Below are 18812 nucleotides of genomic sequence, written 5' to 3' on the forward strand. Positions count from 1 at the left end.
TAGGAGGAATCTTTGCTTGCTCATTTTATACGGAGCATCTCTATGATGCTGTCACAACCCACTCACCTCGGCTCTTTTTTCCAGTTTCTTCCATTTCTATTTATAAACACCATAAGTGTAAGTGAGCTTCAACTTTTTAACAGCTTTGACATGTGCTGTCTGCTGCACTAATCTGTTGGGCACCATGCTATTCACTCTCATAGACGGATAGATGAAAAATTGCACTAAAATGCACTTTCCCTGAAAACGAATAAACATTTTAGCAATAACTTGAAATAAAAAGCACTTTACCCCCAACTTTAAAAAGTCTAAAGGGGGAGGCTGCATTTTTGTTCTCCTATCCATATAGCTTTATGTCTATGTCCTTCCTTATGTATGTGAAATATTGCAGAATGTGCACAGGCTGATCAAAGAGGATACCAGTCAAAGGGTGGTTTACGTTTTCTCCCTTCAGGCATTTTACAATGCATCAGAAACTTCAATTTTTTTTTTTATTTTTTTTTTACAAAGCTGATCTTCTGTTTGGAATGGATCAAGTTGAGAGCTCTACCTGAATTCAAACCCAGCTAAAACTCTCCTTCCTTCAGATTGAGTCTGTGGTCAAAGAAAAATGTCTGATCTAGTCATATCCTTTATTTACACAGTAGTGTTTCCCCAACCTTAGCAACTTTAAAATGTGTGGAGTTTTAACTCCCCAAAATCCCCAACCAGCAATACTGGCTGGGGATTTTGGGGAGTTGAAGTCCACACATTTTAAAGTAGCTAAGGTTGAGAAACACTGGACTACAATGTGCAGCTTTCCATCCATTGAGATGAGCATCTAAAAAGAGGTCTTACCCAAGATATTTTTTGCTTGTAGCAATAATTGTTTAGTACCAGAAGCGTCCAGTCTGATGGTACCCTGTCCATTTGGGAACATCGCTCTCATAATTCTGCATACTTCCCACCAGTTCATCTTACACACCTGGTGAACCAGTAGAATGTTATTGCCAAATGCAGAACTCTGTTCTGTGTTTGGGGAATGTAACTGATATCCGCCTGGACTGATGTAGCTGGTGAAAATGCCTCTGCCGCCCAGAGATGAGGGAATCCTAGGGCTTTACAGATACTGTCATTCCAACTTACCTTTGCATTTGGACATCAAAAGCTATCTTGTAGGTGCAAGGATAAGCCTAAATATACTTCCACAATGCCTGATAAAACTGAAGACAGAGCAGTTGCAGCTTTTGTTTGTTAAGATTTCCAGTGGCTATTTCTGCCTTGAAATAACGGGCATGTTCTGAACATGCCAATTAACACACCTTTACAATCAGTTTGTATTATATTCAAATCAAGCAGACATTTACAGGGCATGTATAGTTTAGGCTTCTCTGATACTCTGAGGAATGCAAAAGACTCATTAATTCTCATTGTTCTGGGATTTGTTGTTTCCCCTTTTGGCATACTCAGCCTATTATTTCTTAGCCTTGGTTTTTCCCTCTGCAGCGCCATTAATTAATGCTGAACTGGAATAATTTGTGGATGGCAAACAAGGCTGTACTACATAACAGCCAAGATAGCTTAGGAGGGTAAGTGAGTTAGGATGCTCATGGCCAATATCCATTATCTCTACTGGAGTGACCCAGAATGATCTAGTTATGTTACAGTATTTGTTGGGTAAATATATACACCCACCCTCTTTAAAATAAATATGAAAAAGTCCATCCTGCAAGCTTCAGACAATCCCACCCATTACTTGCTTGGGAGCCTTCTAAGCTCCATCAGAGCAAATGGATCCAACCTCCCAACCTGGACCCCCTTTGGTTCCTAGTCCCACTCAATTTTAGGAAATAGCTCTCAGCATGTTATACGATGCCTGGAGCACAAAAAAAAAAAAAAAGCTGTACACGTCAGCTTCAGAATGTGAATAACAAGGGATTCTCCTCCCAATTCATGAGCGTGATGGAAAGGAAGTAGGACTGGGATTGTTTTTGAAGCATTCCAGTGTCTGAAAAAGCCAACTCCAAAGACTGAGAGAGGCAGGAGGAGAAATCTGATCTAGAGTTTTAACATCCATTTCTGAACTCGAGAGGGAGAATTGCCACACTGTACTGTATGGCAGGGGGCTGTCATTTGGACAATATTGATATTCCTCAACTAAAAAACTAGGTCCATACATGTGTGGTGGGGGCTGGGAAAAAAAATCTGAAGCCCACATGCCAATCTTACTTTCTATAATACATAAAAAATGAATTTTGCAAAGTATAGCAAGTTGCAGGATTCACACAAGTACAAGATTTAGATTTATTTCAAAGAGTGCAAAATACCCTGTGGCCTGAGAACAATTAACTAGTAGAATGGCTTACTTCCAAAAGTTGTGGATGCTCCATCATGGGAGATTTTTAAGAAGAGACTGGGTAGCCATTTGTCCGGAATGGCATAGGGTCTCCTGCTTGAGCAAGGGGTTGGACTAGAAGACCTCCAAGGTCCCTTCCAGCTCTTATTTTCTATTCTGTATTCTGCTACTGTGATGAACAAGAGACTAGAGCATAAGATGCCTTTAAGAAAAGAGTAAAAAGCAAATGAGGCGTAGATCTTAAACCTCAAAGCTCAAAAGAGACAGTCCTCCCTCCCTTTTTGCGACATATCTTAACTTGCCATAAAACAGACTTTAACTACAAGAGACTCTTCTAAACAGGTGTGTGCAAGTGCCTAGAGACCAAGCAGGCAAAGCTCTTTAAAAAACCCTCCTTAAATTGAAGGTTGCTATCCATTATTGCATTATTAACCATAAAGCAAAAGTTTGGAAAAATGATTTAAAAAATCAAGTAATGTTGGCTACAGAGCAGTGGTGGGTTGCTCCCGCATCTTTAGAACTGGTAGCTCTGCCCACCCGCCCAGACATCATAATTGACAATCTGCGCATGCGCAGAAGTGCGAGTGAAGTGTGCACGCGCTTGCACTCCCGTTGCGAACCGGTAGTAAAGGTAAGTAGAACCCACCCCTGCTAACACAGCTGTACAGTCATTTACTTCTTGGGCAGGTTTAATCCAAATCCAACATTCATTGGAAAAAATTAAAAGAAACTATCCTCCAAGATTCGTTTTGATTTATGAACGAGAAGCCTCTTGGGGAAAAAACAAATTTAATGGCAGGGGTACTACTATTCCTTATTTTACCATGGGGAGATATTTGGGAATCAGAATTGAGAAGAATTTGAGAAGCCATGGGTAGATCTCCTCGAGTAGACATTTGAGACAAAGCAAAAGGAGAATTTTACCAAGAAAAGGCAGGCCACTGTTGAGTATTTCCAGATTCTTAGCACCCCTCAATTTCATTGGGTCTCACATCCTCCAAAAAATATTCTGTGTAGATGTCCTGCACCTGTCTGGATTTTCAGCAACTATCAGGCGGTATTGGTCCACATTAGTACATGCAGAAATGATGGTGCTGGCTTTAGATAGTTGAGAGCTGTACCCATGCACCTGGAGGGGTTTTGTGTGTGGAGTGTGTGTGTGTGTTGTGTGTGTGTATTCTCATTCTTCCACATTAAATGAAATGCAAATCTGTCAGCTACACAGTGTGATTCTAGCTTGCCACTGCCATATTCCATTTTCTAAGGCAAAGACAGAACCATGACAAAAGAGCAGGTACAGGAAATAGTAAGTAGTTACAGCCAAGTTTGGTCTCTTAAGTTTCATTTCCTTGATTTCCTTATCTAGTTACCTTTGAAAAGGCTGCCCCTATAGGTATATGGTCTATAGTAACAGACAGCTGTCAACCCCTGAGAGACTGCATGAGGTCAGAACAAGAGCTATGTTTTGGGTTAATGATCTTCTTTGAAACAGAGAGAAATAGAGAAGGGTGGGCTATTTACAGTGTATTTTATTGATACGGGTCATAATTGCTGTATTTTTTATCAGTGCTGAGTTCCATACAGCTCCCAGCATGTGTGTCAAATACCATTGGTCCAATAACTATTAAAAATAAAACATTTTTAAAATAACATAACTTTTGCTTGTTCTTCTCCTCCATCTGTGTTTTGAAGACAGCAGGAAATAATGAAATTATGGATGGTACTGATTCACCCAGAAGTCTTGAGAGACAGTGAATACATCAAACCATGCAGTGCAGTAATGGTTTGCATATAAATTGACCGACCCTTTCTCGACAAAGGCTCCTATGCCTCAGGTAACCACCGGAGAGAAAAAACTGGCAAGATTCAGGAAAATTGGCACCTGCATTGCTATGCTTGTATTGCAAAACGGGTCAATTTACTACTGTGAAAACTTCTTGGAACAGCTGCCAAGAGGGGCAACACACCAGCTCAGGAATAGTTGTGATCACTTTTTCAAAGCCAAATCGCAACATAGCTCTAATAGCTTATTCCTTGGGTGACAGAATTAGAAACAAGTTATTTTCCTTCTCCAGTTGATGCCCAATGCCCTAAGAGATGAGAATGTTGAGTGGGGAAAAACTGTAGCTATTTTCAAGAATTCACGGAGGCATGTCTTCAGAAATATTTAGTAGGCTTAAACCAAGTTCAACCAAAATTGGTTGAATTTGGTAATCCAAGGCTAGATCTATTTCTTAACTGGGTAGGAATAAAGCATGGATTACAGCCACTGGATGAGAATTATACAGGGATTTTTTTAAAAGATGGGGCAGCATTTATTATTTGAAACTTTTATCACTTCCAACTAAGAAATAATAAATTATTATTCCTTCCTGCAGCTATGTAAATTGGGCACTGAGACTTGGGCTCTAGTATTATTTGGAGCTTGGTCTGGAAGCTCTTTTAACACTCCCCTTGATGTGGCATAATAGAAAAAAACTTCATTTATCTACCATAGTTTCTTACCACAATTTCCTTTGATGTCAAGAGTCAACTCTTGTTAAAATGTCCAATCATTTTCTGATTTTAATGCCACTGTATGGGTGATTAACCAATCAGAGGTTCAGTATTTTGTAATTTTGTAATTACGATTAAAAATGCAACATGCTCAAAGACACCGCTGTGGTATTTTTGGAGGCTAATTTCCCTGCAGGAGGCCAAAGCATTGTAAGCACCCCCATCCACAAAAGGAATAAGCTATTAGAGCTATATGGTGATTTGGCTTTGAAAAGGTGATCACAATTATTCCTGAGCTGGTATGTTGCCTCTCTTGGCAACTGTTCCAAGAACCCTTGCACTTTTAATAGTAGGGTTCACAGCACTGTTGTAGTTATCATTAGCCTGCATGCCAAACATTTAGCTGGGCAACGAGGGGAGAAGGTAACATTCAGAAGGTAATATTCCTAGTTGTGTGTAATTCACTGGCTACTGGCCCATTCTTTCATTGTTACTAAGAGCCAGCCTCCCAATGCTAGTCATGGTGGTTTCCAATTGTGTTCAGACCAGGTATGTACTCTTATTCCACTAGACCTTGGCTAACCTACTGTTGTTTTTCTTGTGGCACAAACATTGGTAAGTCACAGGATACATTTCCATATCATGGAATAGGTTGTGGCTGTGACTATAAATTATGTCTGCTTATTCCCAAGATCCACCACATATACCAACTTGCTCCACTTAATTTTTTTTTTATTTCATTTGAATTGATAAGCCACCCAACCCCAATTCCAATTTTAATGGAAGATGTACACCATACCCTTATCACACTGCATTAGAAATTAAGAGTTAGGCATGGATTGTTTCAAATCTTAATTTCACATGATCAACATGAAGGTAAGAGGGTCTTATAACATTGTTCATCTGGGAAAATTAGTTAACCAAGAAATGTATAGGCAGCACAAACACACCATAAGACCACCAGGAGAACCTCTTTTAATCTTCAAGTCCTAACAAAAGAGACTTTTGAAGAGCATAAAGTGATCAAGTAACATATCTAAAGCAGCTTTCCCAACCTGCTGCTTCCCTCAAGCACTAGGATTACAATTTCCAAAACTCTCAGCCACATAATTTGGTTGAATTGCTCAGATGCATCCTCAGCTATGTTAGTGCTTTGCCAACTCTTACATATAGTACAGTAACAATTTCCCATTTGGACCTGTTTAAGAAAAAATATTTAAATAGTTCAAATAGGAAGATATACCAATTAGGATGGAGAGAAGGGTATCAAAAATCATGAATTTTAAAAGTTACTACGATCAACCTTCCCTCGAAAAACATTTGCAGATGGACCCTCTCCCTCATTTGCTATTGCAAGTCTTCATCCTACCTTTGAATGAAAGAAGAAAGGCAATATTAAGCTCCATTTTCTGGCATCTCCTACGTAAGATGTTCCCACAAACCGTCCCATTTTCATAGACTGGGCACCTAAAAAAACAAACTGAGGTAATCTGAGCCTCAGCTAGCCCATTCTACTTTCTGATTCTACTGGATAGTTCATCTTGCAAGAGCCAATGTTTGTTTGGAAATCTTTGTATCTTTTGTCTTTCATTCAGTCTAGGAGCTGACAGCCCTGCCACCCCTCAGCTCCATTTGGCGAGCTAGAGTTCCTATTTGCCTTGAATCATCTAGTTTCTCAGCCTTAGTAACTTTTAAGATGTGTGGATTTCAATTTGCCAGGTTGAGAAACACAGATCTAAATAATTCTAGAGCAAAGGGTGCACTGCTGAAAATATTACGTAAGAAAGGAATTGGTCTGAGAGAGGAGCAAAGAAAGGAGCTAAAAATCAATCTTCCTCCTTAAAGAAAAAAATAATTTGGCAAAGTTTGACTTTTTAAAAATGCATACACAACACATACAAACAGCAATTTTTCAAAGCAGTACAGTGTGGCTGAGAATCTTCATTATATTTATGTGAACAGAGACCATAAAGTAAATGATTCAACAACTGGAAAAATGATTTTCAAGAAAGAACTGTAACAGAAGAAAGATGGAATAATAAAAAAAGGCAATTGTAGCACATGTGATCAAAAACAAGGCCAGTGAGCTTCATCTTTTAAATAATTTTCCTTAGGACTGTGGCCTTATATGAACTATCAGAGTTAGAGATTTTCTGTAATTGATTTTTAGCTAAATTTCTTTATATAAAAATATAGATTTTGAGATATTTATATCTGTGCATCATAAGCCACAGGGAAATGTACAACTCGTGATGGAAATGCTCACTAACAGAAAGTCTCCAAGTTTGCATAGGAGACTTAAACAGGATCTACATAGCATGCTAAGCCACAGTTTAGCTTTGATTTATTGAATAAACCACAATGATTGGGTTCACTCAACACATTAAGCCAGACAATACAAGTCTGGGCTAAGTGTATCACAGAAACCAGTCGATGTTTTTTCAGAAATTGAGAACAGAGAGCACAGAAACTATGATCACATTTGAACTTGAATGATTTTAATGATAAGATTGGTAAATTTATATTCAAGGCAGCTGTGACTGCTTTTTAAAGCCACTGGAAAGAAACAAAGCAGCTGCAAATGACTTCAGGTTGTACAAAGGATCAGATGAGGGAGGCTGTTTAATATTTGGCCAAAGTTCACACCAAAAGCTTTGCCACTTTTAGAGGAAAAAAATACCATTATTATTATTTCTTTCTGGGAAGAAAAAGCAGCAGCTCTATATAGATTTTGTACAGTCAGCTGGGGGCTACTATTATGTAGAATAAGGCAGAAGTTTGCATCCAGTATAATTCATTAGGGTTTGTTCAATAAGAATTTAAAAGGAAGAATGGGTAAATGGCATAGAAACTGAACACAGCTCTTAAAAATTGACTGCTAATTTGCCTCTTATCACTTCATATTTGAAGTCAAATGTATTTTAGGAATTGGGTTTGTATTGCTCATTATCACCAGACTCTGGCGCTATAACTGGAATTCAAACAGTAAGAGCACTCCAAATAGTGGGTAAGTCCAGTTCCATTTTGATAACTATTGTTTCCTAGAACTAATCACTAATCTTGGGTTACATAAATACAAGGAGCGAGCTGAATGGTCTTTGTTACATCTTACCAGACTTTGAGAGCCAATAGGACAGAATGTAAGAAAAAAAGCTTATTTGTGACTGAATTAACATCTACTTTAGAAGGCAAGTGCAACTTAAAAAAACAAACAAAAACAAACCAAAAACAAACCAGGAATACAGTATTGGCTTAGTCACAGAACAAAGGACCTTTCAAACAGCATGGACCCAATACCAAGGCAGAGGTCAAGCTGTCTAAACTAACTTATTTTGGCAGCAGAAGACACACCTGCACCAGTCAAGATGTGTCAGTAAGAAGACACAGCAAGGGGAGTTTGGGCATTGTAGGACTAAACTAGCTTTTTAATGGTCCCTCCTTGGTCTATTTAAAGCTACAGAGAAATAAAACAAATGATCAAGCAACAGATGGTGCTAGTTGCACACAGAAAATATTCCTTTCCTGCATAACATTCCCCAACCATCCTAATATGCTGGAAAAGGTATGCACAATAACTTATCCATCAATGGGCCTTGCTGCTTAAGGATCATCACAGACAAGCAGGATAGATGTAGGATCATTAGGAGAGAAAAGACCATTAATAAAAATTAAAGTGACAAATTGAGACAATTGCTTTGAGGAGCCCAGCTCTTCTAAACATTGATTCAGTAAAACTTTTACTTTTATCCAGCAAAAGTCCAATGCAAGGTAAGGAGGGAGCTACCAGGAAACGCTTCGGAAGATTCAAGTCCGTGTCAGTTCCAAGTGTTGAGTGAGCAGGACCTGGGTCGTGCATTTCATCTGATGGCCTTAGGTAGCCCCAAGGTTTCCCTTGACAATTCTGAAGTCCTGTTCAAATCCATAGGTTTTGATAAAAGATGAAAAGGGATTTCCAGGAGAAGTTTTAACTGACAAACATAGGACACTGCAAAACTGCAAGGTTCATCTATCTCCGTGGCTATTCTTAAAAACATTTATGAACGTTGCATATAGCTGCAAAAGCAAAGAAGGCAGGGCCTGCTTTCTGGTCTATCTAGGTCTCCACCCAAAATAGCAGCGTAGCATCCCTTTCAAAACTCATCGTTCTCCAAGGGTCAAGTTTCTCTTCTATTTCTAATGAGCAAAAGGAAAAAGCACACCAGCATGCCATTTAAATGCCATTTAACTACCAAAAACAGAGTTGGAGGGAAAGACATGTAAACTGTACAAGGACCTCACAGAAATACAACACAGGTGAAAGGTGAAATCAAAAGGTGCAAGGTACCCGCCGTAACCCAACATTTCTGGATCAGCTGATGAGAGGAGCTGAACGATCATTTGTCACCGTTGGTTTGAGCTGGACGTTGGCAAAAGGATTCCTGTAGAGAGAAAGCAAGGCATAGTTTTAGCCAGAACTGTTTCAGGACACAAGCGGTCTGTATTGACAAGGACAACAAAACGAAGTGGAATGCAGGGATGACGCAAACACCAAACAAAGATAACTACAAACATAGTCCCCACCACAGCCAAAGAAACATCATGTCTTCACAAAACAAGCATCACTATGAATCTTTAAACAATGGCTTTGCCTGGAAAATGTCTTTAGCCTAAATGCCAAGTTTCAGTGACAAACTATCTCAATGTTTCCTTTCTCCAGCCAAGCTTAAATGCATGGAAGACTATCCAGGACATGGACGGATGAATAGACACTGCTTTGTGTCATGCAGAAAGCAACACACACACACACACACAGCTGTAAATAGATGTTGTCCACTTCACCCTTCCCTGATCACTCACCCACAAATATGTTGGACTACAACCACCATTAGCCCAAACAAGTTAGAGCAATATGCATTGTAGCCAAACGCACTGGGAGGCGTTGGCTTCAGGTCAAGTGATGGGATTGGAACGTAGGCCACAGTTGCCATGGGCATGACATCAAAAAATTCCCTCCTCTTATTGAAACAAAGAAAGTAAGCTGCTTTCTCAGAAAAGTTATCTTGGCAGGAAGACAGTGTAACTCTCCTTTAGGGGAAGGTCGACTTTTGTCTTTGTTTCCTGACCATACCTCATTCACTGTTGCTCTCATCACACGATCTCCACTGTGGCTCTAATCAGTATGAATTTCTTCACGGAGAATTTGGGTATCACCTTGTCATGCTCCACATTCTTGGAGAGTAGGAGAGTCACAGGGTACTTTTATCGGTTCTGGACTATAAAAATCTGCTTGCCTGTAGATTACAACTAGTTAGATGATCATCTACTAAGACTCTTGGAAGAAATGTTCATGCCAGTGGCAACATGCCCCAGATCCAGGAAACACAAACAGCTTACAGCCCATGAAGTTTGGAACAAAAATACAAAAACAGCTAAAGAACGTAGCGTGCGTACCTTCAAGACATAGGCTGATACTAAAGATTCTTCTGATCAACATATTGCATGTTCAATCATGTCAATCTTATTTTAATGGCTTCCTTTCTCAAAAAAGAAAAGTGCTCTTCTATTTTAAGTTGGGCAATGTAAGAAAAATTCATCTACTGTTCTTCTGATAATTACTGAGGAGTGTGGATAAATATGCAACCAAAGTAGCATCACCCATGACCAGAAGAGACATTTCGGAAAGGTGGAGAGGATTCTGACATTTGTGGAAGCACTCCATGTCCAATAGCAACAGGAAAATCCTGGAACTCCATTTCCACATATCTTCATGAGGACTGAATACACTCAGTGGATAGGAATAATGGCTGACTGGCAGAAGAAAGGAGGAATGGAATGGCTCATCTGGAAAGAAGTCTTAGCTGGTTGACTGCAGTCAGGAATTTATTTACTTACTTTTTCAATCAATCAAGCATAGCCACCCATCTCAAGCCAGTGAGTCTTGGGGGGGGGGGGGAGTGAACAATCATAAAATTATTCCAGAAAGCCACATTCTGTTGCAGCTCCAGCTTGTTCTTCCATAAATTCAAGCCATATGATAGTAGAATTTCACCTCCCAATTAGAATTCTAGGTCTTCTATCAATTGGTCAACCTTCATGTAAAGGAGGAGGAACCTGTAATTTATTTCCAGGTCTCCTGAGCAATCAAACTATTACCAGATTATTCTTCTCCCCACCACCCCAGCAAAATGTCACCTGTTATTGAGATATATATATATACATATATGTATGTATTGTTCCCACATACAAAGAAAGCATTGCTTCCTCCAGAACATCTGGCATCTATTCAGGGCAAGCTGCTGCTCTCCCAATCTTTCTTAAGAAGTAACTGTTGTGAGTCTACTTTACTCTCAGGGCAGGCAGGCTGTTCCACCATGGACAAATCTAGAACCAGGCTGAGGTTACAGAGTGATGTGGGGGAGACACTTCCAGCCAATTACAGATTCCATTTCTGATCTTTCCTGGCTCAGAGTGGCTGGAGGGGGCGTTGCATCAGCTGTTCCCCAAGAAGCAACAATTTGCAGAGTGTGGCTCAGCTGCAGAGAAATTGTGTTTGAAGACAGTCCAGACTTATTGGCCTTTGGCCAAAGAGAACAGATTTCAGATCCTACAGTCTTCTCTCTTAAAATAACAAGCAGCCTACTTTCTCTTTAAGAGACACAGCTTGTCCAAGGGATAGCCAATGCACTATACACACAAGCAATTTGCCTCTTTGTAATTTCTGCTCTTTTGGGCCACATAGATTTTCTTCTCTAAAGACACGAGCAGTGGGAATACTGCATAAACCACCTAAAAAAAAGGAGGGATTTTTTTTTTAATGGATTCCATTCAGTCCATATTTGCCAACTCAGTGATAGGGATTTAAAGACTGTTTCTGGAGACATTAGATGGACCCTCTTCAGAATCATTCACCAAGGCAAGATATATACAGTACCCCTGTTTTTGAAAGCTAGAAGCTACATGTACAGCAGGGCTGTCAAACTTGCAGCCCATGAGTCACAATACGTCACGTGACGACGCTGTGACGCCACAAGTTTCATGCCCCTGATGTACAGCATGAGTGGAATGTTCCTAAAACAATCAAAGTATTTTATTTTGGTGGTAGCATTGTTTCATTTGATTTTCTTTAAATTGTGTTCTGTTTTGTGGGGTCTACAGAATGTCAGATTTTCTTTGGTCTTATATATTCGTGACAAGAAAAAAATGTCTGTGCAGTCCTGTATGTGTCCACTTTAAAAAAAGTTCCACTGAGTTGAATTAGGCTTAATCCCATGTAGATGCAGGATGGATGTTTGCCATAAAAATAGGCAAAAGGCATTTTCCACCCAGCAAGATCAACCTGAAGCCAACAGAAAGAAGCTTGTGTGTTCAAAGAAAACAGGTGGCCCACAATTATTTGCAGAGGAAAGAGAAGCTCAGGGGATTCATAATGTAGAATGCAAATGGATGCTTAGAGTAGCAACTATATAGTCAGGGTGAGGAGCTGAATTACAATTCGTAGCAGCTCCTGCCCACATGGCTAATAAACTGGGATCCTGGGAGATATAGTTCAGAAACATCTGGAAACTCTAGTTTCCCCATTCCTGGCAACTGATGCTTGGTGCATGAAATGAGCAATTTCTTATTGGAAGGCCAGGGGGTATTGCTTTGTCTAATGCTATTGGGGATTTTAAAACCAGTAGTGCATTATCTTTGTTTAAATCAATTGTACGCACAGGGTACCTACCCATACTCCCTGACTTAACTTTAATTTTAAAAATTAAATAGGAAGATGGCAAAGAAGATAATATCTCTAATTTCCAAGAATGTCTCTAAAGACCAACATAAAATGTAAACTAGGGTAATATAGCGCATCCAGCAAGAAGCAAGAACTTTCCCAGTTTGTCACACCCACCACAACAGATCATTCACCTGATGGTAGTCCTTTAAGTGTGCCCTTGAATTTCAACGTGCCTATCTGATAAAGGGAAAAAAAACCCACTATCTATTTCTGGCCTAAACATTTCATATATTTCTTCTGAATGCAAGCCTGCTGATGGCATCTTCCTTTTGCCAAGACTGTCTAAAGAAGCAGCCTACATTTTTTGTAAGTTTTCATAAAGCATGATTCCATGAGATAAAGAGAAAATTCAGCCCATATATGTGCTCTTTTCTGGGTTCGGAAAGTCACCCGGTACACGATGATCCAAGTCTGGGCCTGTTTGTTCTAAACCATCAACAGAGAAACAGAAAACAATTAAATGACCTGGCTTCCTCCTAGGTTTAATTGACGTACGGAGATTAAGCATCAAATTCTCACAAGAACTGACCTTTATCAGGTGCTAAAGGGAACTTAAAAATGAAGCGTCTCATACAGTGATCTTCAATTTCAAACTCAACGTGACTGACTACCAGTGGTGTCTCAATAATATACTCTCTATGATGGGGGAAGGAGTTGGGTGGAATGGAGAAATGTTCAAGTCTAAGCTAAATTACAGGAGAAATTGGCTGGTGGCATCTTTACGGTTTGACTCTTATCAGCAGAAATTCTAAGAAAACCACGATATCCTTTAAAAAATCCCTGTGCAAGAGTGTAAGGAGGCCCTTTATTTATGAAAGACGGTAGTCTTCTTCACTGCCTTCCAGTGTATGCCTAAGATAGCGATACAATGGAAGCAGCCCGCAGTGTGCTTAGCACTGTTGCATCTAAAGCAAGGCTGGGTATTCTGTAATCCACATGCAAGTCCTCAAATCCCTTTTCTGTGCCTCTGCAGTTCACAAAACCACATTGCCAAATTTAGGAGCAATTGATTTTCCCACCAGGTTTGAGTAGGAAACCAAAAGGGGAAAAACAATTCCTTAAATCTCCTCTCCACACATGATGCAGGGAAAAAAAACCACTATTTATTCCGATGACATCTTCATATCCATTAACTGCTGTGTTTCCTGTAGTTCTTGGCTGATGAAAAGATAATGTAAAAAGAAAAAAAAAACCAGTTTATATCCCATAAAAATTTATCTCAATGAAGGAAAATGGAGCCCAGAGCCAAAAAAAGAAGCAGGGATTCAATTCTAATTTTGGCTGCTCTCAGAGGCCCATGACCTGCTGTGTTGCTCCCAGGTTACCAAATATGCTTCATTGGGAGCTCCATTTTTCCCACATTACCTCTGGGTTTAGAAAACTTAGAAAATACATTTCGTTCATCAGTTTTTTGATTTGTTAATTGAGCTTAGCATCAATTTTAATACAGGTTTATATTATGTTAATTTATGTTTGAAATTGGTTATATTTTCCTTTTAACATTTAACACTATTTGCTAGAATAAAAAGCAGAGGGTCCTCTTTATCATTTTGGCATCTGGCTAGGGCCGTATGATGCCAAAATGCTAATCACATCTTGTGATGTCATGAGACAACTTCTGCAATGCAAGTACCAAAGGGATGGAGTTTGCCTTAGGGCATCCCAAGATAGGTGGTACCACTTTTCCCTCCTTCTCCAGATGCTCATGAAAAAAAAAATGCTGGCGTGTAAATCAATTGATTAAATAATGGTCATAGAAGAACATCAATCATGCCCAGATCAGTAATCTATTAATAAAACAACCATGGAAAGCCATTGCCTGAAGGAAGACTTTATAATATTGTATTAAGATCTGGGTTCAACTTAGATTCAGTTGGAAGTATTTATTTGACCAAAATGGTACTTTCTTTGCACAAAACTAGACAGCATTTCCAAATAAGTGTTTTCATTCGGCAGAATCAAGTACCTGTGGGAAAAAGCTCTAGAAACTAGGAACTGCTGGATAACTGACAAGAGAAAGTATTTCCTCTTATGCTTGTAGGAAAAGAAAGTGTTATTTTGAGAATGTTTGCTAATCACACAGTAACTGGTCCCCGGTTTGCTTTGCAATGTAATGTAATGTTTCTACGCATCAATGCAATGGCTAAATATTAACTGCAAGATATGAACAAATAGACGTGGAGTATGCACACAATCATTCACATGACTTCTTTTAAAGAGGCCACAGCTGATAAATCGACGTGTGCTGTAATCTGGAGGGATCTGTAAGCATTTTATGCTATTCCTAAACTTATTGCATGCCGTTCCAATTCAGGTTGGCTGCAGTTACCCAGCCTTGGCTGGTCTCCAAAGAGGCTAAGTATCATCAACTCAGGTTAATATTTGGATAGGAAACTATCAGGAGACCTTCCCATTGTATACTGGGAAATTTTTAAAAAAATACTAGAAGAAGATATTGTAAACTACTTAAGTATTATTTACAAGAAAAAGATAAGGGTCTTCCCAGGTGATCTGCAGAAGCAGTAGCCCAACATCTCTTTAGTGAGAGAGAAAGAGAAGTTGGGCTTGCTGTGCAGATATAAGTAGAGAGGCACCCCCCTTCCCAGCCTTTTGGGCACCAGGGACTGGTTCCGTGGAGGGAGGTTTTTCCAGGGACTGGAGAGACTAGTTTTGTGTGCTGCCTTCATCTCATAGATGGGGCTTCACTTGTTTGTGTGGCCTGGTTTCTGCCATGCCAAAGACTGGTGCCGGTCCATGGAGTAGGGGTTGGGGACTCCTGAAGTACAGCATCATTGCTCTTTTGGACACATTTGCAACCGGTACAGCTCTTTAAAAAGGGCTGCTCAGTTCACAGCAGCAAATTTAATTATTCTATTTTTAAAGCACAGGGAATTAATATTTCCTACTTAATTAATGCAGGAACTTAAGGTGACCCCCTTCTCCCCACAAGGGATGCTAAAATAGATTATTGAAGCTGAAAGGGAACAAAGAGAGAAAGTATTGAAAATTGTTCACACTGTGACTCACCAAGGAATAGTTAACTATTTTTGTAATAGCAAATGGGAAGGGAGGAGAAATGTGAGAGCCTGACAGGATTTTTTTAAAAAAACAAGTGTATTGCTGCTGAGCAGAGATGGAAGCCAAGATGGGGGAGGGAGAGCCATATCTACTTTATTCCCACAACCCTTTAGTCCTAACCTGCGTTTCCTTCCATTTGTCCTAGGGCTTGCATAAAAGTAGCTGTTTGCCAGCGTGACCTCCATGCAAGGCTAAAATTGCAGAGGGATGAAGGACCATCTTTTAAAAATAAAGCATATTTTATTTTATTTTATTTTATTTATTTTATTTTATATTTTATATTTTATTTTATTATTTTATTATTTTATTATTTTATTATTTTATTATTTTATTATTTTATTATTTTATTTTATTTTATTTTATTTTATTTTATTTTATTTTATTTTATTTTATTTTATTATTTTATTTTATTTTATTTTATTTTATTATTTTGTCTCACACTGACTTGTTCCTAAGAATAATGAGGCAAAAAAATATATGACTGGAAACATAAACAGTTTAGAAGAAAAATTGGCTCATTACCTTGTTGGCACTCTCCTGCATTCCTTCACATACAATGGGAGCTTTTATGTGGGCACACACACAAACACACACAAAAGCCATTTGATAATTCCAAGTTTACATTCCCATCCCTGACAAAGGTGGCAATGGGCAATCTGCAGGTACAAGGTCTCTTTTCTCACAATCAGACACCCGCAGCTGCAGCTGTATTGTCCTAGGTCTAGGACAAAGTCCTGGCGTAAAAGACATGAAATCAAACAGAACCACTCGGAAGAGAAAGAAAACCAAGGAGCCCAAACCTGGTGTATTTGCCCAACAATATTGCAGTAATTACGCAAAAGCTTCAAAATGCTCGCTGGAAACCAGAAACCCCAGTGCCCAGATTTTAAAAGCTCAGTATAAATTCAAACCCAGGAGCAATGTAGCCAAAAGAAAAGGTTGGGGGGGAAAAAAGAAGAACCAAGGAAAGGAGGATTTTAAGGTTGGTGAATATAAGTGTGGATTGCAAAGAGAGATTTACTCCCAAGATCAGAGGATCAAAAGGAACCATTTCCATTAGCCAAAGAAAGGTGATGAAATCCCAACACCCATGGTGCTGTAAGCAAATTGAGCCATGCTCTGAACTGACCAGTTATCTGCAGAGAATGGAACCCTTCAATAGACTGTCTGCAACTGTTCAACCAGGCTAAGTTTTCCATGCCCTCCATCTCCATCTGTGGTTCCATATGCACCAGCATTTAAAAAGTCAGTCCAGAGCATTCTTAGGAGTGAAGTGTGGGGCAGAGGGAGAGCAGTGGGCACGTGGAATAAAAGACGGTAAACTTACAACTACTGTATACACAGTCAGGGATACATCTCAAAACCTGGCCACTTCAACATCCGGGCTGTAATGGAAAAATAGAGAGGCTGTTTGTAGACCAGTATGTGGCAAACACGTATAAATCCATTCTAATGGAGAGGGGACAAGGGTAGGTTAAGGTGGAGCCTTCACTGATCAGGCCCCTTAAAAACAAAACATCCAGTGGAGAGATGTTTCTTGATTAGATGTCAGCTAGTATAGTATAGACTTTATTGTCATTGTACATCATGTATACAACAAAATTGGTTAGTTCGGACTCAAGAGGAAAGAGAGTTCACTTTTTTCACCTTTGGCAAATTTAATTCTTTGCCCCCAAAGTCAATGGCAAGAGAATTAAAGAGAAGGAGGAAATTGTTTTCTTCTCAATTGCCTCAGGTTTAAAAAGAGATGACTATGGCCTGGCTTCCTGCTAGAGAAGATATTTCACTTAACACACTTCCCCACAAATGTAAACTTTTCAGATATATTCTTTCAAAAAGCAGCCACCTTTTTCCTGGGTCTTTGTAACTTTCCAGGTTACAGGTAGCCCTTGACCTATGACCAAAATTTCTGTTCCTAATGGAGACGTTTGTTAAGTGAATTTTGCCCCATTTTACGACCTTCCTTGCCACAGCTGTAAATCACCACAATTGTTAAGAGAGTAACATGGTTAACTGGCTTCCCCATCGATTTTATTTGTCAGAAGGTCACAAAAGGTGATAACATGACCCAGGGACACTGCAACCATCATAAATATGAGTCAGATGCCAAATGTCTGAATTCTGATCATATGACCATGGGCAACGGTCATAAGTGGGGAAAAACAATCATAAGTCACTTTTTTCAGTGCTGTTCAGTCACTAAATGAGCTATTTATTGTAAGTTGAGGGCTGCCTATACTTTGAATTTTTAAAAAATGTTTGGAATGATGTTAGGGTTAGGGTTAACCGTGCATATTAACTACCTGAGGAAAACTGGATGTAGCCTCCACAAAGTGAAACCAGGCTGCGGTGGGATTATTTTTGATTACCACATGGACAGCAACATAGTGGGGAAGAAAATAAAAGGCTAGATTGTCCCAATATTATTTTGAGTTAACATAGATACAGCTGAACATATTGTATCTTTAGAAATCCCCAAGGTGCTCTGCTATAATTCTTGCACTTTCCCACTCTGCTGACCTCCAAATATCTCAGTTTTCAAACTCTACATTATAGAGTCAGAATGACTGAAGGCTGGATATTGTTGAAGTTGCAGTCCAAAAGCTTAGGAGAACTATAAACAGAACTGTTTAATTTTTTTTATCTTTAACAACTTTTACCTTTAACTACAATTATTAGCTGTGGCCTAGGTTCTCCTGTAACAAACTCTCAGGTTCTAGTGATCCGATTTTTGGTAAACACTCTGACAAGCTTCATACCTAAGCTCTTGACCAAAGGGGTTTGTTGGAAAGAGTCTTCCACCAGATGTTGGTGATTAGAATTAGAACAGGAACAACTGGTTAACCTTATAGATTCCTGTCCTGGGTTTGAGCAAGTCTCTTTTTCAGACTTGCTTTTTAATATGTAGAACCGGAATTACAGTAACTTGCATTCTCACCGTGATGAAGAGATGACTGAGCATTAAAGGGTAGTTGAGATAATGGGGATTGGGCCAAGAGCCTTTTGTATTACAAATACGCCAGCAATAACAATAGCACTTAGACCCAAAGATGCTTTTTTTCAAGAGGCAACTGGACTTTCGGTTTTTTCTTTGAAGACGTTTCGCTTCTCATCCAAGAAACTTCTTCACCTCATAGCACTTAGACT

General features: G+C 39.3%; 1 protein-coding gene across 1 annotated transcript in view; it reads right to left on the minus strand.

The window, feature by feature from the left end:
• Positions 1-5791: 5791 nt before the first annotated feature.
• BAIAP2 (BAR/IMD domain containing adaptor protein 2) overlaps positions 5792-18812 on the minus strand; it is a 183160-nt gene continuing 170139 nt past the window's right edge. The window contains exon 14 of the mRNA XM_034412786.3: positions 5792-9249. Within this exon, the coding sequence (XP_034268677.2) occupies positions 9180-9249 (70 nt within the window). The 3' untranslated portion in view covers positions 5792-9179. The remainder of the gene's footprint in view (positions 9250-18812) is intronic.

Source organism: Pantherophis guttatus, chromosome 2, assembly GCF_059756535.1.
Source record: "Pantherophis guttatus breed Tessera chromosome 2, ASM5975653v1, whole genome shotgun sequence".
NCBI classification, from domain to species: Eukaryota; Metazoa; Chordata; class Lepidosauria; order Squamata; family Colubridae; genus Pantherophis; species Pantherophis guttatus.